Below are 19,498 nucleotides of genomic sequence, written 5' to 3' on the forward strand. Positions count from 1 at the left end.
TAATAATAATAATAATAATAATAAATAAATAAACTTCCATACATCCTACATCCCCAGCCACAAGTTGGGGATGATGGGAATTGTAGTTCGTCAACATCTGGCAGACTCCACATTAATAAGCACTGCACCAGGGATACTCGGAGGGTCCAGGGGATACTCAGAGGCAGAGCCCTTTTGCCTCCCCTCGCTACATTTGTGCGATATGTTCCTCAGCTGAGAATCACCAGCTTGGTGCACTGCACTCTCCTCCTCTGTTCCTGACTGGCTGGCTACATTATCTTCTTTATACTTAATTCTCTTAGCCAGCCACCAGCCATGCATAGGGATGTGGTGTGAGGGAGGCACCTGATTGGCTGGGCGCCAGTTGGCTGCTGTTCGCAGGACTCATGGCAGCGAGGAGAAGCAGGGGAGGTGGCGACAGGCCCAGCCAAGTTGGGGAGGTGGCGGTGGGGAGATGGCGGCGGCGAGCCCGGCAGTGGAGAGATGGCGGCGGGCCCAGCAGTGGCGGGGAGGTGGCGGCGGGCCCGGCTGCAGTGAGGAGGCAGCAGCAAGGAGGCAGCAGCGGGCCCGGCCACTAGGGTGAGGAGGCAGCAGCAGAAGGGGAGGGGACGGGCCAGCTTGAAAGCCGGCCAGAAACCAGGTGGCGAGAGCAGGCCAGGCGGGCGTCAGAGATGCCTGGGGGAAGAGGGCGCAGACGTTCTGCGCCGGGTCTGCTAGTTATTTATTATTATTACTAGCCGACCCTGCACAGAGCATCTGTGCACTCTTAGGGACTTGCGGTTACCTCTCCCCCCCAAAAAACTAATGACAAGTAAATCTGTCCCAATAACTTCAGTGGGAGTACTCAAGAGTTACTTAGTCTGGGTGTAAGCCAATGACTGGAGTAGCCTGTTTCATAACTGTAACATTTAAATATGTGTGTGTATGCTGTGCATACATAAAAATCTCAATGGGTTATTTGAGCTGAAGGTTTGTGGCAGAAGTGGTACAGTTGTTTAAAAAGGTTGGGAACCCTTGTACTAGAGGAGAGGGCAAAGAGGCTACAGCTGCACAGGTTGCAATTTACGTACACTTACAAGGAAATGACCCAATGAAATCAATGGAGCCTACTTTTAAATAAATATGGTTAGGTTTGCTTTATTATTTATTAATTTATTATTTACATTTCTAACCCTCCCTATACCCAAAGGTCTCAGAGCGGGTTACAATAAAACCAATATAAAACATAATTAAGATACATCATAACTTCAAAAATACAGTAAAAAATACAGTGCCTGAGAGGGGAAGAACCAGCCTGATCATATGCAGTTGAATCCTAAACAGGGGTGTAGCTATAACTGAGCAGATGGATTCAAAGAACCTGGGCCCCCCAGCTTCTGAGGACCCCCAGCTCCACCACTCCCTATTCTCTTCATCATCTCGAGCTGCAGGGCAAGGAGAGGGGCAAACACGGGGCCTCTCTCCCATAGCTACGCCCCTGGTCCTAAAGCTATTGAATCCATGGGTTTTGGTGAGCCTAAGTCTGCACTGGGTAGGTCTACAAGTATGCACGGGACTGGATCACAACCTTATAATCTGTGAATAGTTTCATCTAGCTTTAATTTGTAAAATGCTGTATTGAGGAAGTACTATTAGTGTGCTATAATTATCTATAAATACATGCAATGTCAAACATGAAATCATGTTGTGTTTAACAGCAAGTGGAAAAGGGGAACAAAGGAGTGCTGAGGAGTGATTTTATGCTTCAAATGGTATTCCTAAATGTCATGAGAGAAATGGGGAAAACCCAAATTTGCACAACAGATCTATGGGCTAAAAATGCATGTAGCATGCTTTCTCAGAAGCAAGTTTCACTGAGTTCAATGGAGTTTATTCTCAAGTAAGCAAATATAGAATTGCAGCCTTGTCTTCTGCTTCACCCCTTCCCTTGTGAGGAGTGGGTGGTCTTTCAAGTCCGCTGTTGCTGGTTGGGTGGGCGGAGATAAAAGATTGGTGTATGGCTTCTTGTTGGATGGATAACAAATAAAGGGCAAGGTCAACCACTCCTGTTTGTCAACTACAAATACCTTCACCAATAATGTAAAAGATGTTACCAGTATCTAAAAGATGTTAGACTAGCCAGTTTGTCCTATGTTTAGAGAGACTGCCACTTGGTAGGCCAGAAGGATTGGGTGATGTTCCCTTCCATGAGAACTAATGGTTGGGAGATGATCCAAGATCTCTTTAGTGTGTTTGGATGAAAAAGTCATAGAGCTTAGGGAAGGTGTACTAGTAGGCGGGGCGGGGGGGGGCGGGGAGTAGCTTTTGAACAGAGACAGGAGAGAGCTAAGGTTACTTCATGGGGTTCAGGGTACCTCTCTGGAAATCAGATGTGAGGTAGCACATCTTTCTGGTAGAGCACATGCTGTTTGTTTCCACTTATGTTCTGCCTGCATATTTTGTAAATAAAGCAAATACTACAAAGACGTTTTAAAAGACATCTTGTGTTCTTTTCCCCCCATAGGAAACCAAAATCTAAAACAGTAGGGCTGCCCCTGGAACATCTCACCACCCAGGGATGTGGAGAGAGTGCAGCAATTAAAAAAACAAACCAAAAACCTCTATTAAAGTGCAGCAATACATAGGGGTCATGATTCTTGAACTTTTTTCAGAGAAACTGGTCTCCTCTCAAAATCGTACCACTTTCTACTACTGGCTGTTTAAGGTAGGGTTGTCATATGGAAGAGGATAGGTCTCCTGCACCTTTAAGAGATGCACAGAAGAGAGAATCTCAGCAGGCGCAGCTTTTGTTTCCCCTGCATGATTTTTAACAACTAGTTTGAAGATGGTAGTTTTTAATGTACTTCAGGTTATAGATGCTTAGTGCCATCTGCAGCATGATTCTAGAAACAGCACACTAAATTAGTCATATTATCTTCATTTGAAATTGAGAATCAGAACAACTTTGCACAGTCTAATTTATACAGATGTCAGTGAGCAGGGATGTCCCAAGATATCACCTGAGGCAAGGTGCCCAATGCTAACTTGCCCAATGCCCCTGGTGGAAGACCAGTCCCCCTTCAAAACTGACCCCTGCAAGCTTTGAAAACGGGTGTGGGAGTGGAATGGGTTTAATTAGTAGGGATATGCACGAAGATCTTCGGCACCGGCAGGGGTAGTACTTTAAGGGCGGGGGAGGGTGTACTCACCCCTCCCGCCACATTTCCCCTGCTGGCGCTCTGTTATTTTTAAGCCCCTCAGGGCGGCAGTGTTCCCCCCATCGGCCAGAAGTAGTGAGCACGCGTGCGCCTGCTGCGGGCGCATGCACGCCAGGCACACACGTGCTCGCTACTTCTGACCAATGGGGGGAACGGGGCAGCAGGGAGGAACACTGCTTCCCCGAGGGGCTTAAAAATAACGGAGCGCCGGCAGGGGAAATGTGGCGGGAGGGGTGAGTGCACCCTCCCCTGCTCTTAAAGAACTACCACCGCCAGCACTGAAGAAGAACATTCGGGCACATCCCTGCTATATATGTTCGCAAGAGTGTGCAATTTGCTGCCCTGTTGTGCCCCAATAATCTGCCACCTGAGGTGACTGCCTCACCTCAAGGAAGGGCTGCCCCATCAATGAGTTTAAGGACACCTAACTCTGAATAGGATCAAAATGTTTTTGGACTTGTTTTATCACTCTGTGACAGGGCCATCACAAAGAGACTAACACACAATAAAACATGCCTTTGTTAACAACAGATTTTTGGTTTACAGTGCCACAAGTGGCCCTTCTGGAAGTGCTTCCTCCTTCTTAGAACACGTCTTCACTGGTAAAAATCCCCAGAATGATTGTGTACTGTTCTTACTGCTTTTTGCAAAAACAAAATCCAAAATTATCACTAAGGGTTAGGAAACAAGTACATTTAACCCCAAGGTCTTTCAAGATGGGCAGCAGCACAGGTGCTCTGAATTTTCCTGTTGTTATTACTATTAGTAGTATTTATATACCACTTTTCAATGGAAAAGTTTTCAAAGCAGTTACAGTATACTGGTCATTTTGCCTGCTTGAAAAATTGCAACTAATTGAAACTTTAAGATCAACTGACTTTTTAAAACAAACATGTATATGGCCCTTTGGGGGTTTGTTGCTGTCTGTTTTAAGATAATATCTTTACTTGGACCTCCAGCCGCTTTAAATAACTTCCAGCATAATCAGTGTAGAAACTAAATCCTACTGTCTTTAGTGGAGTTTACTCTTTATTAATTGTGCTCAGGGTTGCACCCTAAATCATGTCTGAAGACTTTTTAACTGTTTGATTCTTTTAAATTCACCATATGCATATTTTGCACATTTAATGTCACAGCCTAAACACACCTATTTAGAACTTATGGAACTTAACCTGTTGGGGACGCCCCCCCAACATATTAGACTCAGAGGTACCAGCCCAGAAGTATGTGGAATTAAGGCCTGTGTCTGGTTCCATTTTATTAAGACAGGAATTAATGCCTGGACTCAGGGTGAATTGACACCCAGATCTGCCTGGGTAATGCTTGGTAAATGATTTGTAAAGGCAGGGGTAATCTAGCATTGTTTATCAGTGTTTGTGGAACTCACAAGAGACACAATGGGTCAGGCTTAATTACCAGTCTCACACTGCTGAAATTAACCCGCTGTCCAGTAATCCCCTTACCTCACTGACAGGATGCTTCTGCCTTAGTCAAATGTGCTGATTAACTTGCCTCACACATGTTCCCCTTTTTATGTTACTTTAAATATTCTCTTGTTATAATTACACACTAGATAGAGGTACACAAGAAATAATGTAATTGCTGTCTCACATAAATAGAACTAATTCTCTCACTAACTCCTGACTTTTAACACCTCTTGGGACCAGGCTAGCAAATCTGGGACAAGAGAAGGGGCCCATTTGCAACTCAGAGATGCAGATTTGCTTTGGGCAAGGTCCCCTCCTCAAGATAGCAGCTAACAGAAGATGAGATTGAGATCTCTCTGGACTGGCTGAATAATTAAAAGACATTATCCAGAAGGTAACAGCATTGTCACCCTTTTGGGGACCCAGGAAAAGATGAGGAGATTTGAATAGACTCTATGAGAGATCAAAGGAAAATACAACTATAAAGAATGAAGCTTACTGGACAGAGAACTAGCAGTCTTGTGCCTACACGCAATCTTGTGCCTACAAGCAAGATCTGCTCATGAGCAATCCAAGGGTTTGCTGCCCAAGCCGCGGGGCTAGAGGCAGGAACTCTGTCCATGGATAGGAACTGTCTGTGACTTCCACTGCGCAGTGAGAAGTCAAGACTTCCCCAGCCATGGTGCTCTGACTCTCAGCTGTGCTCTGAGCAAACTGCATGCTTGATCTAAAAGCTCCTGTCTCCAGCCAAAAGCTTCTCTCCTTCAGCTGAAAGCTCCACCATTCTCAAGCCTCTGATCTGGGTAATATGCTGCTTCCACAAGCCTTGGATCCCTCCATCCTTTCCCTTCCTTCTCCTCCCCCAACCCCCTCTACTAGTTTCTGATATCCCCAACCCATGCCAGTCCTCAACCTTCCTTACCCCCCCTTTTCCCGTCTATATCTGAATTATATTAGGCTTTAGGAAGATTTAACACACACACACACGTTAGTTAGGAACACTGGGTGAATATTGGTGCTGGCTAGGGTTGAAATATTGTTAGTAATACTGATAGAATGTTCTGCTTTCTGTTCAGCTAGATTGATGTTGATATTCTTTTATACTCAATAAAAGCCCATCGAATCATTTAGGATTGGTTTGATCGCCTTTCTTCCTTGAGCCCAGATCCTACATGGTCACTATATAAAAGAACTTGGTCACTTGGTGACACTGAGACAGGCCTAATTTTGTATGCTAGCTAATGAGCATATTTAGTATATAAATCAGGCTTGGACCACAACAAACCTGAGTAAATAGCTTTATGACTGAAATACATGTTTTATGAAGCAATTTTAAACATACTATTTAATTTCAAATTAAACTTCTGTCTGGTGTTTAAAATGAATATTTAAGGCTGATGTCCTAAGTTTCTTACATGGAAGTACATTCAATTGAGTACTGCAGTATTTACTTCCAAGTAAGGGAGAAAATAGTCACCTTAAGTGGCACAGCGGGGATATGCTTGACTAACAAGCATAACGTTGCTGGTTAAAATCCCTGCTGGTACTATATCGGGCAGCAGTGATATAGGAAGATGCTGAAAGGCATCATCTCACACTGCGAGGGAGGAGGCAATGGTAAACCCCTCCTGTATTCTACCAAAGGAAAACCACAGGGCTCTGTGGGTGCCAGGAGTCCAAATCCACTTGACGGCATACTTTACTTAAGGGGGAAACTGCTGCTTCAAGCGAGGCTGGTTTTACCTTCCTTTGCCAGTAGTTCTGTAGCTTTATCCTTGGATAACTCCAGTAGAAATGGATCTACTTCGGAAAGCAATGCCAATTTAGAGCACGTTTAAACATTTTATTAAAGGTGAAGTGGAAACTCACGGATTTGACTCAAGAGTGAACTCCGTGAGGCTCTCTCTCGCTTCACATATTACCGGAGCAAGTGCTTTTCCTACTTCTGTAATGTGTGAACTCGTTCTTTAATCCCTTCCGAAAACGATATAATACCATTCCACGCCTTTTAAGGATAGAAGAATTAAAAATAGAAAAGCTTCGCCCTGTGTTCAGGCTGACAGAAGCAACAGAAAGATATTTCCAATCATTTTCTAATAAAACAAAACCTCAGACTATATTTGGGGGGCGTTTACTTATTTGTTGTACCTGAACTTTTAATATCAGCCCATGCCATGTATATACCTTACTTCGTTTCAAAGAGCTGAAATACACGGCTGAGTGTGTGTGTGTTTCAAAACAAAATACGACAAGCCCCATAAATCACAACCTTCTAAGCGTCCCGTCACTCGCACTCTTCGGCCACCTGCGAAGTCTTCTACCAAGCAGCCAGTTCCCATCTGCAGATTCCACGCGACGCGTTTCGAAGCCCGGGTCATTAGGCAGTTTGAGCGGGCGCCTTCATTCCGCCTCCACCTTCCAGGTTGGGCAGTGAAGTTGCGTCACGCAGTGCCCCGCTCCCGGGTAAAGGTCCCGCCCCCTCCTGGAGTAACGAATCTGCCGCTCTTGATCCGTCGCTAGCTCAGTTTAGGCGGTTGTCAGGGAGAAACAAAATGGCGGCAGCGACGGAGGAAGATACAGAACTGCGGGATCTCCTGGTACAGACGCTGGAAACTAGTGGGGTGCTAAATAAAATCAAGGTGAGGAATGCGCCAGCTGGGGCTCCGATCTTACAAAACGGGGGGTGCAGAGATCCTCGCACGATATACACAAGGCGCCGGGAATGGCATTTGGTGTCAGGGTGCTGGTCGCGCGGCCCTCGCCGGAGAGCGCTACAGCACTAACCGTCCCCAACTGTCATTCCCGCCCTCAGGGCAATGTTGTCTAAACTTAATGCCACGCGCTGCTTTTGCTTCAGGGCGCATGCGTAAAGTGCCTCGGGGTGGCAGGTTGGGACGCTTGGTCTCCCTCTTTGGGATGGCTTACCGGTACTTTGCAAACACGTGATGTGTGGGAAGTGAATTTGTGTGCTGGCCCTCGTCACTGCGCCTTCTTATCAGAAGGTACATGGCATTCCTCTTCAGGGACCGGGAATCTTTCTCCTGTTAGTTACCATTTGTTCACCACCACCGCTCAGTCACAGCCGCCGCCACCGTGCACAGCCTGGCATATGATGCGGAGCTGCCTTCAGTGCTAGAAAGAGCTTATGATCTTTGCTCCACACTGGCCGGCCAGCACAGGAGTTTGGGTCTTAACTCATAGGAACACAGGAAGCTGCTTTATGTCGAGTCATACCCTTGGTCCATCTAGTTCAGTATTGTCTGTACAGACTGGCAGCTGCTTCTTCGGGGTTGCAGGTAGGAATCTCCCTCAGCCCTCTCTTGGAGATGCCAGGGAGGGAACCTGGAACCTCAGACGCTCTTCGGCTCCATCCCCTAAGAGGGATATCTTACAGTACTCACATGTAGTCTCCCATTCATATACAATCGGGACAGACCCTGCTTAGCAAAGGGGACAATTCATGCTTGCTACCACAAGACGAGTTCTGCTGGTGATGTTTCGGTTCAGTTTGAACAATTTCATTCCTGAGCAGTTGTGATGGGTTGGTTGAATAGAAAATTAATGCACATTAATTTAGAAGGTGATATGTAGTAGGGATTCTCAAATAATCTTGGACTTAACTCTATGGAGTGGACAGTGATGAAGAAAGGATATATACATGGAGTACATAGGAAGGAACATAGGAGTCAGACCATAGGTCCATCTTGCTCAGGATTGTCTACACAACCTTTTCCAAGGTTGCAGGCGGGAATCTCACTGAGCCCTGTCTTGGAGATGCCAGGGAAGGAATTTGGAATCTAGATGCTGTTCCCAGAGCGGCTCCATACAGAGCTGGTCCTACAGAGAGACTAGAAAAGGGAGCCACCTAATGGCGCAGTGGGGAAGTAACTTGCCTAGGGAGGGTGCTGGTTCGAATCCCCACTGGTATGTTTCCCAGATTTGGAAACATCTGTATCAGGCAGCAGCGATATAGGAAGATGCTGAAAGGCATCATCTCATACTGCGTGGGAGATGGCAGTGGTAGACCCCTCCTGTATTCTACCAAAGACAACCACATGGCTCTGTGGTCGCCAGGAGTTGACACCAACTCAACTGGACAACTTTACTACTACTACTATTTATATACCTCTCTTCAACCAAAGTTCTCAAAGTGGTTTATATAGAAAGATAGATAATACATAAATAAGATGGTCCCCTGTCCCCAAAGGGCTCACAATCTAAAAAGAAACATAAGGTTGACACCAGCAACAGCCACTGGAGGGATGCTGTGCTGGGGTTGGATAGGACGCGTTGCTCTCCCCCTGCTAAATAAAGAGAATCACCAGTTTAAAAAGATGCCTCTTTGCTCAGTTAGCAGGGGTTAGAAAACTTTATTTGGAAAAGGGAGAGAGAATGCAGATAACCCCTTCCATATATTTTTTGTTTTAAAATGTTTTGGGTGAGTGTGCATTTCTTTTTTGCTTAAAGGTCACTTTACACATAGTGCAGGAGGTGGTTGAATGGAAACTGTTCCCTGAACAATGTCCAAGCATAACTTGTCTAGTTTTAGTACAAACTTGCAATAAGCCATCCTGTTTGTCATTTGGAAAATTGGAGAATCGAGATTGCTATTCTTTAGGTTCCCGTAATCTTCTGATGTTTCAGGATGCCTGGGATCTAGTCATGTCAGTCCTTTTTTGTATTCTGGAGACCAGAGGTTAAACTCATTTGCTCACATATGTTCTGAGGCTTGCAGATCCTACTAGCAGCACTAGCTCTCCCCACCACCTGTCCTTCAGATTTCAGTGCCCCTGATTATTATAGTGTTTGTTCCTCCTTCCTTCTGCCACATTTCTAGTTGTGCACAGGGAGTTTACTGTACGGTTCTAGGTGTGCAGTATTTCTGTGTCTTAGAGGAGAGCCTGGACCAGCAGCTCACTGTTCAGAATGACGCTCGTGATGTTACTGCTTCTGATTGGCTCCAGGAAATCTCACACGTTAAAAGATCTGGACTCTCCATCTAGATAAATGGAATAAATGTGTGATCTGCAATCTTAACTTCATGCTTTTCTCATTGTAAATAACTTACAGTGTTGGCTAGATCCCTAGAGTTTCAGAGGATGCTTACATTGTCTTCCTTCTGCCCCTTCCTTTTCAGTCTTCATTCCTGTTTCTGAACTGGTCTATTCTCCTTTATATATTAGACTTAATTGGCCTGTGGAGAAAGGGCTCCCATAGAAAACCCCCAGTCCCTACTTGACTATTATACATCCTTTGCTTTGGACCTCCATTTGCTCAAGACAGGAAGATCACATCCACCACTTCTCCGTCTGGTCAGTACCCAGAACTCCTCTATTCAGTAAACTGTCTCACACAGGGAGTTAACCTGGCTTTCCAATATCCTGCCACAATTATTAGCCCTTATACCTCTAGTTCCTTGATGCCCCCAGGGATGGCAGACACCTTAGGTGCTTTGGCAGATAAGGAAGCATCAGCTTCCCATTAGGTAGCTGTCTTCCCCAAGCACAAACAGCTTGAAAAGCAGCTGTGGATGAATGGCTAGTGACTGTATAAAGTGAGGCTTGTCTTTTCAACCATATAAGCAGCTGCAGTGGAAGCTTCAGAGAAACTTCCAGCTGCACATGCAGTTCACCCCTGCATGCACCAATAGCTTTGGTAACCTGCAATCTACTTTCTGCATTCTTTTCAAATAACTCTTGATTCAAAAGCAGATATTCTGACTCTACCAGGAAAGAGTCACTACATTTGCAAATCCCATTCCTGACTACCTTTCCACACTGGATAAGAAAGGAAATTGAACTTACTGCAAATTTACATTCTGTCCTAGTAATGGAAAGCGTTAGACTCACCCAACTGTTTGTTACTGAAGGTCTCTGGTCTGCAGACCTATGTCTGTAGGATTCCCAGGAGCAGCAGACTTTACCATGAGTTAACTGTGAGTTCGAAGTTGCCCCAAAAGCCCAACACAAAGAGTAGATTTTTTACTGAAATGCACAATGAAAAACCTGAATCGTTGTGTGAAATGCTCCCTGATAGCTCGCTGGGATTGGGGTAAATCTGGCTGATATGTGAATGCACACCTTCCATTCTGGAGGAGATGTGAACTAAAAGACCTGTGTGAAAAAGCTCCAGGGGTTGTGCTTTGACACAGCTTGAGACTGCTTGTTTCAGGTCCTAGAAATGCCATTCTGTAAAAAATAAGACCATAACCAAGCAACTGTTAAGAACATAAGAACAGCCCTGCTGGATCGGGCCCAAGGCCCATCTAGTCCAGCATTCTGTTTCACACAGTGGCCCACCAGATGCTACTGGAAGCCTACAGCAGGAGTTGAGGGCATGCCCTCTCTTCTGCTATTACTCCCCTGCAACTGGTACTCAGAGGCATCCTGCCTTTGAGGCTGGAGGTAGCCCTACGACTAGTAGCCATTGATAGACTTTTCCTCCATGAAGTTATCCAAGCCCCTCTTAAACTGTAAGAGAGAAGGTTTTTTTGGTTTTTTTTAAAGCTGAAAACGGCAAAATGAAATTAGAGTTTAAAGGTCAAACACAGTCAATTAGCCTTTAATAACCTTGGGTAATGTATATTGGGCCATAGTTTATTCCCTCATTTGCTAAGCAAATTGTTCCACTATCTGTTGGGGGCAAACATTTGACTTCCTTAAAGAAAAACCCTGGGTGCTAATATTGTTCAAAATGATATTCAGCTGAAGGTATACTGAATTCAAATATGCAATGCCATGTAGTGTGTCTGGCTTTAGTTCTTAAAAGTTCAGTCTATGATGGAGAAAGTCACATCTGGTCAAGCTATATACCTTTATAACCTTTCAAACTGGAAATCTTTGTGATTACGAGTGCAACCCAGCACAGAGTCCCATGAGTTTAAACCAGATGAAATCGATGGGTTTAAGCAAGGCAAACTCTGTGGGCAGCTAATCCAAATATATAATTAAAATTTTGCTTGCCCAACTTAAGCTTTTACAAAACACCTGCATGTTGAGATTAATTGGGCACAACACCTTTGAAAGGAAAATTCTCCCTTGCAGTAAGCAAGAGCAGAATCATTTAAGTTGTACTGGTGCTCCCTTATAACTGCTGGTAAATTGTACAACAAACTGAATAGCTAAGCAGAATATTCAGGAAGGTGACAAGTAAAACTAATTCAACACACAAGCTTTTCTCTGCTTTCAGTGCTATTAGAAATATCGTATGGAATGCCATTCTTCCTCTTTATGCTTCCTAAAGTGTCCCGATCGATCTGGTCTCCCCCACCTCCATTTTCTTTAGATGCCTGTAACACAATTATATTGGGCTCATTCTGGTCCTACAGCAGGTGCAGTGCCCACACATAGAGAAATGTTCCCACATTCTACAGTGTACAGGCACTCGGCATACTAGAACCTTTGCCAGGCCATGACAAGAACAGGAAGTCCATGCACACCTCTGAAATGCTCATCATGCCCTCCACCCAATCAAGAAATGAGGCTTCCAGACCCTGGGAGGCACACACAAGCCTAAATGGATCTTCAACAACTTGGCAAGGTGCCTATATGTATATAGAGGAGGAACAAACAGAACTTTGTTGTGTGATGTGGGATTCCTACATGTGAGGACATAAGACTGGATTAAACCTATCTTTACCAAGTCAAATGTCGTTCTAAGTAAGTAATGTGATGCTCACTGGGCAAAAAATACAAACTTCACATGTACACTGATGGGGTCTGAGCTGGCAGTGACCGACCAAGAAAAGGATCCTGTGGCTGTGGTGGATAGATAGCTGAAAATGTCGACCCAGTGCATGGCAGCTATAAAGAAGGCCAATGATCCCATGCTAGAGATCATTAAGAAAGAGATTAAAGATAAAACTGTTGCCAATATAGTAATGCCATTGTACAAATCTATGGTGCTGCAACTATACTTGGAATACTGTATAAGGTTCTGGTCAGCGCACCTTAAAAAGGATACTAGCAAACCCAGCGCATAGCATCTACACCGCTAGTTTGTCTCTGTCCAGCCAGGCTGTGCCACTTTCTCTCTCCGCCGCTTCCACCCCTCCCTTCCCCGTCCTTCTCCAGTCCGTTCCCCACCGCTCCCCCCCTTCCTTCTGCCCTAGTCCGTTCCCCGTCGTTCCGGAGGTCCCCGTCCTCCTCCCGCCACTGGCAGCTTTCCCTCCCCACCCCCTGGCAGCACTTTCTCTCCCTGCCGGGCTCCCTCCCTCTCCGCCATTTTAGCCCATCCACCTCCTCTGCCAGGGTGTGCCGCCACCGGGCTCCCTTGTGGGGCTGCAGCCCGCCGCCATTATTTCTCCCCGCCGCAGCCTCCTGCCTCCTCCTCCCACTTCCGCCCACCTCATCACCGCCACCATTTTTTTCTCGCCGCCTCCTCCTCCCGGCCGGCGGTCTCCCCCTCTGGGCCCGCCATTGGTTGCAGCTTCAGAGGGGGCGTGGCTTGCCACATCCCCACGCATCCCCCTGGTCCCTCTACAAGAATTAATTATATAGATCTTCTTATATGTGGACTTTTATTGGACAGGGTGTGTGTGTTCTGAACACTGAGAGTAATCTTCTTTCTCCCACATGCTGGTCAGTTGGTCATTCTACCTGAACAGCAAACATAAGGGGCAATCTGACAACATCTTGCTTTGCAGAGAGAGAGAGGTGGCTGACGGCAGCCAATAAACCTCAAGCAGCAATTCAGAGAAGCACAGGTATTCCTTGCTATGCCTTGGCTTGGATAAGGTGAAGGAAGTGATAGCAGCTATTCAAAGAGGGTTCCAGTGTAACTTAGGAAGCAGAACCTCAAAAGAAAATTCTCCACATGGCCGCATGGTTCTCCACATGGCCATTTTAGTATCTTTGAGTCTTCTCAGGGGCAGCTCTGACACTCATGATAAGGGGTATTTTATCTCTACCATATTGTCATATGAACAATCCAAAGTAGTACTGGTGCAGTACTACTTAGTACTACAGTGGTCCCTCTACTTACGAAATTAATCCGTTCCGAATGCACATTTGTAAGTCGAAAAATTCGTAAGTCGAAAAGCGGTTTCCCATAGGAATGCATTGGGAACGGATTAATGCGTTCCGGAGCCTAGAAAAAAGACCCAGACCCGCAGTAAGGCTTGCAAACTGCACAGGAACATTTCTTTTCAAGAATAAACAGGCAGTAAACAGGCAGGCAAGTCAAGGAAACCGCATGTAAAATTTGTAAGTCGAGGAAACCCCATCTAAAAATTTGTAAGTTGAGGAAACCCCATCTAAAAATTTGTAAGTCGAAAAAACCGCATCTAAAACCGGATCTAAAACTGCCGTTTGTAACTCGAAAAATACTTATGTCGAGTAGTTTGTAAGTCAAGGGACCACTGTACTTAGGATTGTTCATATGGATTGTTCCTCAAAGTGTTGTCAGAGTGGGATTCATGTTAGTGTCATGAGTATTTTCTGAAGCATAACTGCCACAAAAAGGAGTAATAGCAATAGCAGTCCCTAACTGAGCTGACGGACTTGGTCTCAGGTTTGGCATTGGAGTCTCCCAGGCTTGTAGTGCTGGGGGACTTTAATATCCACTATTGGACCGATTTGTCTGGGGCGGCTCAGGAGTTCATAGCGGCCATGACAACTATGGGCCTATCCCAAAAGGTCTCGGAACCGACACATATTGCAGGTCACACGCTTGATCTGGTCTTTCACTCTGATCAGGGTGGTGTTCCATGGGTGGGGACTCCTGTCATTTCCCCATTGTCATGGTTGGACTACCATCAGGTTAAGGTTGTACTCACAGTTACACCCTACCTTCGCAGGGGTGAAGGGCCCATTAGAATGGTCTGCCCAAGAAGGTTATTGGATCTAATAGAGTTCCAAGAAGCCTTGGAGGGATTTAGTGTTGGCTCTGCCAGTGATCCTGTTGATGCCCTGGTGGAGAACTGGAACAGCAAGTTCACCGGGACAGTAGACATGACCACACCTAAGCATCCTCTCCGACCCGCTTCAAAATTGCCCCCTTAGTATACGGAAGAACTACGGGAGCTGAAGTGGCGAGGTAGACAACTGGAGCGCAAGTGGAGGAAGACTCAGCTCAAATCTGACAGATTACAACATAGAGCACATTTGAAGATCTATGCTCTGGCAATATGAGCGGCCAAGAAGCAATTCTTTTCAACCCGTATTGCGTCCGTAAATTCATGTCTGGCAGAGTTGTCTAGGGTTCTGCGAGGGCTAGTGAGTGCCCCTCCCTTGAATCAGAATTTGGAACCATCTATTACCCGCTGTGATGTGTTTAATTATTTCTTTGTGGATCAAATTTCTTGTGTTCAGGCCAACTTGGATTTAGACCCCACAATTACTGCAGTGTCTGAATTGGAGGTGTCCAGCAACTCCTCTTATGTGGTCAGGCTGGATCAGTTTCAGTTTGTGACTTGTGAGGATGTGGACAAGCTGCTTAGAACGATGCAGCCCACCACCTGTTCTCTTGACCCATGCCCGGCGTGGGTAATACTATCTGGGCATGGAGGTTGTTGTAGAAGGCCTGGTAGAGACCACATTGATAGAGTCTCTCTAGGATGATCAGTCATCTTAGCCTTTAAGGTCTCTCAGGGGTGCATTCATTGCTGTCGTAATCGAGTCAATCCACCTTGCTGCTGGTTGCCCTCTTCTCTTTTCTGCAACTTTTCCCAGCATTATAGACTTCTCAAGGGATCTGGGTCTTTGCATAATGTGCCCAAGGTATGATACTTTGATCCTCGTCATTTGTGACTGGATTGAAAATTCTGTATGGATTTGTTTTATGACCCATTTGTTTGTTTTCCTGGCTGTCCATGGTATCCTCAAAAGTCTTCTCCAGCACCAAAGTTCAAAAGCGTCAATGCTTTTTCTGTCTTGCTTCTTCAAAGTCCAGCTTTTGCATCCATAGAGTGTCACGAGAAAAACCATTGTCCGAATGATTCTAATCTTTGTAGGTATAGACATATCACAGCATCTAAATATCCATTGCAACCCTACCAAGTGCTAGTCTGTGGCATATTTCTTGACTGCTGGATCATTTACTGTTGATGGTTGATTCTAAAAGGCAGAAGCTATCCACCTCTTCAGTGTCTTCATTATCAATTATGAGGCTTGTTGCTATACCTGTTGTCATCAATTTAGTCTTCCTTACATTTAGTTGTGGTCCCATTTTTTCACTGTGCTCCTTGACTTTTATTAGAGTTTACAGATCATCGCCCAAGCATTATCTACATTAGTTTTTTTCCCTCCTGGAAGTTCAATGAGCCATTTTTGGAAGGGCGGTATAGAAGTCGAAATAATAATAATAATAACAACAACAACAACAACAACAACAAACAACCTATCACAGAGGTTCATTTTGGACAAAGAGGAGGGCAATGAATGCTTCTCTTGTAGCAATAAGTTGGAACAACTTCTGTGTGCACATTGCCATGGTATCTAGTGTTATTTTAGCATCTCTCTCTCTCTAAATTGTACCCGTCATTAATCCCATATGTGGCAGCTCTCACAAGAGTTCACGAGTGAGCTGCCAGCAGGGGAAGAGGAAAGCAGCAGCGCCAGACAGGCTTGCGGGCGGGTGGGGAGAAAATGACAGTTGCTGGCGGGTGGGTAGGTGGGGAGAAAACGGGGGGAGGGGATGACAGAGGTGGCGGGTGGACAAAAAAAATGGTGGCAGTGGGGTTGGAACAGCCATGGCAGGGGGAGAACTAGAGAACTAGCCCGGCCCAGCTAGTATGTAATAGAATTAGAATGGTATAAGCTTGTGCAAATATACTCTCTCTCACACACACAGGCAGAATTGCGAGCAGCTGTATTTCTAGCACTAGAAGAGCAAGAAAAAGTAGAGGTAAGGAGCCAAAATAGTGAAAATTTCACTTCAGTTGTAGCGCATGTTTCAGCAGTATCACATCTCTTGGTTTGTTACAGCAGGGGTTCTTGAATCCTATTTGTTTGGGGTTGGGGGAATCCAAAAGCCACAGTGGAATAATACATTTATTGGGAACAAATAAAATGCATGGATTATTGAGAAGCTTTCAATAACTTTTCTTCAGAATGGATTTGTTTGAGTGTCTCTGAATCTGTTTCAGAAGGCTTTTTATGACTGTTGAATTTCTGTTTATTGGCTGACTCACTATTATGTTTAATTTGTTTAATGTTGTTGTTGCCGCGTTAAAACATTTTATGCTTATATTATGTTGTGATTGTTTTTGTTTTTATATAAGCTACCTCAAGCTCTCTCTTGAATGGAAGGACAAGGTAGAAATTCTTCCAATAATATGTCTGACCAACTGTTCAAGTCTCCTCGGAGTAGATTGCCTAGGCTGAGGAGCTCACTCGCATCTCAACTCTGAGGTTAAGGCAACAAACTGAAAGGGGTGTGTGGACACACTGTGCTTTCTGCATGCTTAGAAGTCCATAACTGAGGATCCTGAGGGGAATAGAAAATGCTCCAGAAAAAAGTGGTGTTGATGACCGCATCATCATCAATCTCCTTCACAGTATTTTGCACTAACTCAACATTGGTAGGAAATGGTTCAACATCATCCCACTGATAATGCTACTGCTGGTTTTACCTCCATAGGAAGATGCTTTCAGAACTATCATTTCAGTGGAAATGTACTTCAAAACTAAAAAAATTAAGAGTATTTCCTATTGATCACGGTCAGGTCCGTATAGCATGTGATAACAGGGATGGCTTCAGCATAAGGATGTATAGGTTAAACATGTTTAAAATATCATTACTTAGTGTCTATTGCTTGTCCCTAAATATTGATTTGCAGTGCAGAAAAGTCTTTAATTTTTTTACTCTCATCTTTTGGCAGAACAAAACTCCTCTGATAAATGAAAGTTTGAAAAAGTTTTTAAATACAAAAGATGGTAAGTTCTGTCTCTGCTGGCTAAAGATACAAGATATGTTTTCTAAATAACTGATGACTACATTATGAAAGAAGGGATACTGAGAGCTCATGAAATCCAATTAATTAAGAGCAGTACTTGGACCAGGAAAATAGAAGTCTTCTGCCAAAGATTCTTCTTGTATTCCTGGACAAATCACTCCCTTACTATTTCATATGCAAGAGTAACGTATGTAACGTAACTGCTGTAAGAAGTCACAAAGATTGTAGAGTACTCGGAAAATTAAAGAAGCTTCAAAAATTGGTGTTTCCACTTTGTATGAAAAACGCACACACTCTTGAAAAGTGTTAGGTGTGTGTGTTCATGACTTGATTGCTCATACTTCAAAGTCCCTACTTTTTTAACTTACTGAGAAACTGAAGGGTTTGGAAAATACAGAAGTGGTGAGCACTCCATGCTCTACACAAAATGGACATCTCAGATTTTACAAATATGATGAATATTTATACCGCTTTTCAAAAAAGGTTCACAACACAGTTTACATATTTATAAATAAATAAAATGGCTCCTTGCCCCCAAAGGGCTCACATATTTCAAAAAGAAACATAAGATAGACACCAGCAACAGCCACTGGTGGGATGCTGTGATGGGGATGAATAGGGCTTTAATATTATATTAATTAGTTCTAATATATTGAATTAATTGCCATTGTTTTAAGTGGAGCAATAGCTGTTGGAATGTTCTGTGTTTGAGGAACAGGGAAAGTGTCTGGAGATGAGACCAGGGAGGAGGGCAAATATGGGCTAAACAGCTGTATAGGAAAAGAGATGGAAAAGTGGGGCACTGGAATGGAGGGCTAGGCAAAGAAAATGCAGGTAAGGGGGATCTATAACTAGATCCCTTCATAGTTATAAAAATTATTATTATCTGTGTAGCACTTGACATAGTGGCTGACATCCTGACTAAAGAAATGTGTGCGGACACACTGGGAGCCCTCTTGCAACCCCCCAGCCCCCCTGCTTGTGTGTTGTTGCACAAAAACCTTAACATTCAGAGTGCTTCCTGTGCTGTGGAAGCAGTCTGTAAGGTTGGAAATATGTCACCTCATAATGTGTTTCTGATCTTGCAGAGTGCTTCTAAAGTACGGGTAATGATCAAAACTTTAAGGGCTCGTGCACAATAGTGCATGCACAGGGGGACTGGGGGAGTTGTGAAATTCAGGGATCTCTTTGTTTGCAACTCATTCTCTGAGTCCTGCACCAACTCAGGATAATAAAAAAAACAAGTGTATAATATCATGTAAATAACTTGCAGTCATATGCTACTAAAATCGTGTATGGGATACATCCGGCTCTAAGATTTGTTTGAATGTAAAACCATGCTTAAAATGCACTTCTTTAATATGAAAGAAAACAATCATTCTTGTGACCTGAATGTTAAAAGCACCTTTTCACATGTTGTCACATTTAGTTTTGTATAGCCTAGTACTGTAAACTGATGTTTCAATCCTAGATATGTTCAGTTGGATATATTATGCCCTCCAAATTGTGAATACAATATAGTATACAGGGAGATTACATATGGCACATTTCTTTTTATTTTTTAGGCCGATTGGTGGCTGGTCTTGTTGCTGAATTTCTTCAGTTCTTCAATCTTGATTTTACCTTGGCTGTCTTTCAGCCTGAATCCAGCACAGTAAGCATATATCATTTTTATTTCAAACATAATTGAATCTTATATTGGTTTATTAGAATCTGAAGGGATCAAATAATTTCTAAAAATGGTTTATGTAGCAAAAGGAATAAGAAAATGGTTGCTTTCCCAAAAGGACTCAAAATCTCATAGCAAACTTTAGGGTATCCCTGGAAAGGAATGTTTTCACATCTGCAACGGATTATATGGCAAGAGGGGTATGATGGTATTGTGTCAGTGCCCATTCCAAAGCACCATGGTATCATGGTGTTGCTCTGTAAGACAAGTAGTTGGTGCTACTGGGGCTTTTCTGGTGGTGGTCATAAGT

General features: G+C 44.2%; 2 protein-coding genes across 11 annotated transcripts in view; one reads left to right on the top strand and one right to left on the bottom strand.

Annotated features, from left to right (window-relative positions):
* The window catches only part of RNASET2 (ribonuclease T2), a 54,520-nt gene extending 47,343 nt beyond the window's left edge, over window positions 1–7,177 (bottom strand). For 4 of the 9 annotated variants that reach the window (XM_053296350.1, XM_053296291.1, XM_053296370.1 and 1 more), the window contains exon 1: window positions 6,894–7,177. The gene's annotated coding sequence lies outside the window, so the exon portion shown is untranslated. Of the gene's footprint in view, window positions 1–6,772 lie in introns of all 9 variants that reach the window. The other 5 variants (XM_053296360.1, XM_053296297.1, XM_053296338.1 and 2 more) reach the window with 4 other exon arrangements.
* CEP43 (centrosomal protein 43) overlaps window positions 7,077–19,498 on the top strand; it is a 39,202-nt gene continuing 26,780 nt past the window's right edge. Inside the window, exons 1-4 of one of the 2 annotated variants that reach the window (XM_053296262.1) lie at window positions 7,077–7,263; window positions 16,415–16,468; window positions 17,445–17,499; window positions 19,085–19,173. In XM_053296262.1, the coding sequence (XP_053152237.1) occupies window positions 7,177–7,263; window positions 16,415–16,468; window positions 17,445–17,499; window positions 19,085–19,173 (285 nt within the window). In that variant the 5' untranslated portion in view covers window positions 7,077–7,176. The remainder of the gene's footprint in view (window positions 7,264–16,414; window positions 16,469–17,444; window positions 17,500–19,084; window positions 19,174–19,498) is intronic. The other variant, XM_053296272.1, reaches the window with a different exon arrangement.

This window comes from Hemicordylus capensis, chromosome 1 (genome assembly GCF_027244095.1).
Source record: "Hemicordylus capensis ecotype Gifberg chromosome 1, rHemCap1.1.pri, whole genome shotgun sequence".
Classification (NCBI taxonomy): Eukaryota; Metazoa; Chordata; class Lepidosauria; order Squamata; family Cordylidae; genus Hemicordylus; species Hemicordylus capensis.